Source organism: Etheostoma cragini, chromosome 12 (assembly GCF_013103735.1).
Source record: "Etheostoma cragini isolate CJK2018 chromosome 12, CSU_Ecrag_1.0, whole genome shotgun sequence".
NCBI classification, from domain to species: Eukaryota; Metazoa; Chordata; class Actinopteri; order Perciformes; family Percidae; genus Etheostoma; species Etheostoma cragini.
In genome coordinates, this window is record NC_048418.1 from 25769510 (window position 1) to 25773606 (window position 4097).

General features: G+C 44.7%; 1 protein-coding gene across 5 annotated transcripts in view; it reads right to left on the minus strand.

The window, feature by feature from the left end:
- The window catches only part of LOC117954131 (ATP-dependent 6-phosphofructokinase, platelet type-like), a 25322-nt gene extending 23678 nt beyond the window's left edge, over positions 1 to 1644 (minus strand). For all 5 annotated transcript variants that reach the window (XR_004658747.1, XM_034887662.1, XM_034887664.1 and 2 more), the window contains exon 1: positions 1380 to 1644. Coding sequence is in view for 4 of the 5 variants with exons in the window: in XM_034887662.1 (XP_034743553.1) it covers positions 1380 to 1488 (109 nt within the window). In the remaining variant the exon portion in view is untranslated. The remainder of the gene's footprint in view (positions 1 to 1379) is intronic.
- Positions 1645 to 4097: the final 2453 nt, after the last annotated feature.

Consider the following 4097-nt stretch of genomic DNA (forward strand, 5'->3'; position numbering starts at 1 on the left):
AGGCTGGCCCAGAACCACCAGTCTCACGTAGGCTGGCCCAGAACCACCAGTCTCACGTAGGCTGGCCCAGAACCACCACTCTGGGCTGCACGAGCCCCCATGAGAGGATCAGGATTGGATGGCTAAGTTACTAGCAGACTGGAAGTTGATGTGTACTTCTTCTTCTTCTGCAGCGCAGATCAGTCCACTGCTATGTACCGGGACCCGGTCTAACCTATGGGTCGGGTTGAACTGGACACTGGTCCTCTCGTGACTCATCCAACCTGTGGGATGGAGACCCGTGTTTCACCTCCTACTCTCTGATGGGATCTTCATTTATTACTTATTACTTAATCTAACTTATCTAAACACCTGACATGGGTTAGGGATTAAACTCCAACTGAAAACCCAGTAGACCCCAGCACATAGACCTAGCCTTCTGACGGACTCAATATGGGAAGACTATGGAAATATCAGGATTTATTTGTGTTGATGATTACATCACAGGTCCTGGTGGCACTATGAATGCACACACACACACACACACACACACAAACACACACACACACACACACACACACACACACACACACACACACGTGATGCAGGCTACACATCTATACAATCTACCTTTATGATGATGAGTATGAGGAGGAGGAGACCTTATGTAAAGTGTTACATAATCAATCAATCATCTGTTCTAACACTTGTTGCTAGCAATATCAACAAGTGTTGGTAACAGTTGCTGCTTTCCAAATTATTATTGTTATTAATATTATTATTAGTATCATCATCATTAACAGCCATCTCCGTGATAAAGCCTACCACCCTCATGTGAAACGGTGTGAATGGGAGAGTCAGCTGTTGTTGCACACCGCTGAATATGAATCCAGATTCATAACACCCTTTACATAAGGTTATACAATAGCGGTAGTACAATAAGAATATGATGATTAATAAACCCAACTATTCCTATTTGATGCATTGAGACGTTTTTAAACCGCATCTTAAACGACTCCCCGTATTACTGTAACGCAATGTAACGTAACGTAACGTAACGTAACGTAACGTACCGTACCAGGTCTCTTTTCGGACCAGCTTCAGCTCCGCTCATATCTGACAGGTCTTCTGACCATTTCGTTCATTGAATATTTACTGTCACACCTAACACTGTGTAGATACTGTGTAGTACTTCAGTGGATCCACTGTACCTCTGAGAAGTACTAGCCTACACAGTATCTTCCCAACAGCCCAACGGGGGGTATTTAAACTATCTAACCAAGCATAACGCTCGTGATTCTCTGTGATTAAAGATAAACGGTTAGCGCGCGCTACCCCCGGCGGGCTAGCAGCCGGGTCGGGTCGGCGGCAGCCTGCTGTCCGATAATGGAACCCCGTACCTTGGGCATCTCCTCCGCTGGTCAGCACCGCGATGCTTTTCCCGGCCCCGGACAGATTCTCGAAGAATTTCCGGGTGTCCTGTCGCTTCGGTGCCACCGCGCCAGCCATGCCTGTCCCTGGTCCCGGTCTCTGTCCCGAAAAGTGATAATGTCCAACTCAGCAAGCGGTCCTGCGACGGCAAGTACCACTGACTGTACGAGACAGTCGAGGCGGTACTGTAGTAGTAGGACTGCAGTGGTACTGCCCTCAAAGATCGTATCTCAGGTCGGATGTCTTACTCAGCGCTGCAGTGGGACAGGACTAAAAATAACTCAAAACTCTAAAAATGTGGAGTTATGTAGATCAGAATGTTAAAATATGCAACAACGTTAGCTTATTCAAAATATTAGTTACACATATTTAGTCAAAGCAAACAATTTCACAAATAATAGGCTACCTGAAATGATTTGAAGTTGTGTTTATTGGTTTAACTTGTAATTGTATCATAGTTAATCAAACTTTAGTGTTTAAAACAATAGATGATATCCATAATGTTAGCTATGTTAGCTCCTAGTTGATGGTCTAGAAACCGAACCAGAGTGGGATGTCCTTTGATGTCCCCTGATGTCTTCTCCAGCACCCCCCCCCCCCCCCCCCCCCCCCCCCCCCCCCCCCCCCCCCCCCCCCCCCCCCCCCCCCCCCCCCCCCCCCCCCCCCCCCCCCCCAGCCGGGCCCTGAGCCAGAGCCAATGACGCGCTGGTTTCCCTGACTGGCGTTTCAGTGATGCAATGCGCGGCCGGGTCACGTACCGGCAGGCCCGGCCAATTGGAATCCAGACTGTTGTCTTTCAGTCAGGAAACACACTTCCAGGGAGAATCCATACACACTGAGAGAGTTGAAACAACATGAGAAGAAGACACAAGGCAGCACAAAGAAAATGAATTATGTAACGCAGCAACAAAGAACTGAACTACCTCAGATAGCAGACTCCTAACATAATATCCATTTAGTAATGTGGATGTTCCATGTCATATTCCAAAGTTATGATCTTGGTATTGTATGTAACCATTCCTATACATCTTGCCGGACTGTTTACTGTGTAAGCCACATGTTAAACATAATTCATAACCTTTTATGAAGTTCATGACCTTGAGCTATGGCTGCTGCTAGCTGGATCTTCTCCGTCCATCGGACGCTCGGCCCCAGCCAACACGCTCTCACATTCCATGAGAATAAGGTCTGTTGGAGAGGGAGTGTGTGATCAGACTGGGGGGGGCATGCAGGGGACAGCAGCTCCGGGACCAGGTCCCAGGTCTCTTTCTACACAGACTAAGAGTTGAAGGCAGTACTCTGTGTTATTCGTCCAGACCATATATTCTATATTAATAATATACAGTGATGATCCTGACTAGACATTTTGGCAGCACTTCCCTAAAATGCAAGCTTAACTTTTTGAACTACCATAAAGAACACAGAAATTAAAACACAGAGGCAGTCCCGCTCAATAAAAATAATTTATTTACAGTGGCATGAATCATAAATTAATGAGCAGCATTGGCAGAAGCAACATTAGAGTCGACAGCTTGCATAATCTGGTGTGAACGTCCGCACTTCTGCACAACAAAACACTCCCTCAGAATAAAGTGTCTGTACTGGACTGTGTCACCACTGAGAACTTCAGACTTTAGAGAGGATAATAATTAGAGTAATAGTAATAATAATACTAATAATAATACAACTTAGTACAACTCTTGTCCTGTGAAACCCTTTCAGTTCCAGAATGTCAACAGCTGATCACAAAGAAACCTTTCCGGTCTCCTAGTGGATTCAGCCTCCACACAGACCCTACCAGGGTAATAAGTGACCCGCTCCCAGCACACACACACGGTCTGTGGCCAGGCAGTTTCATTTAAAGGACTATTTCACCAGATTCTGTCCTTTTTAATGTAAACCAAGCAACAAAAAGCTGAGTCCCATATTTGCTCAGCACCGTGTCATTTCTGTTGCTACGCAGCTTTAACAAGCCCGATGCAGTCAGGATGCAACAGGACCGGTTGCTGGCTTTAAACCGAACTACATTTCCCCCATGTGGCCCTAGTCCTCCTCTGTATTACAAGGATTGGTTTGTTTTTTCCAAAAATAAGAATAATTTAAAGATGCTTTTAAGAAGAAGTCTCCTCAGCCGTCACAGAGAGGCCATTTGAAATCATAATGTCAGAAATAGGTGCTTCATTGTATTAGAAGTACAGTCCGCCATTCAGGTCCCTTAATTAATTAGTTATTATTATCATTAATAATGGACCACTGCTGCTCAAAGGCTCCGGAGGTCATCTGGAGACACGCTGATGTTGCTACCGGTTACCAACAGAGATCAACAAAGGTCAAAGGTTACTTAATGCCCCTTTAAAAAACTACCAAACACTTTGCTAGTGAGGGAGCATCTCCCGATACATTGTGCACTTTCAAGGATCAATAATCAATAATAATCATCAATAATCCAGTTGAACTACAAACAAAATCATCTGCACACACAGTTTTTATGTTATTTCCACGAGTTGATGAGTAGGTTAAAACAGCTTGGGGAGAAAATATAATAACCCTGGTTGTCTAAATATTACACCTAAAGTACGGAGTGGTGAAAGCTGTATGACATATATACAGTATATATATATATACAGTGGGTACGGAAAGTATTCAGACCCCTTTAAATTTTTCACTCTTTGTTTCATTGCAGCCAT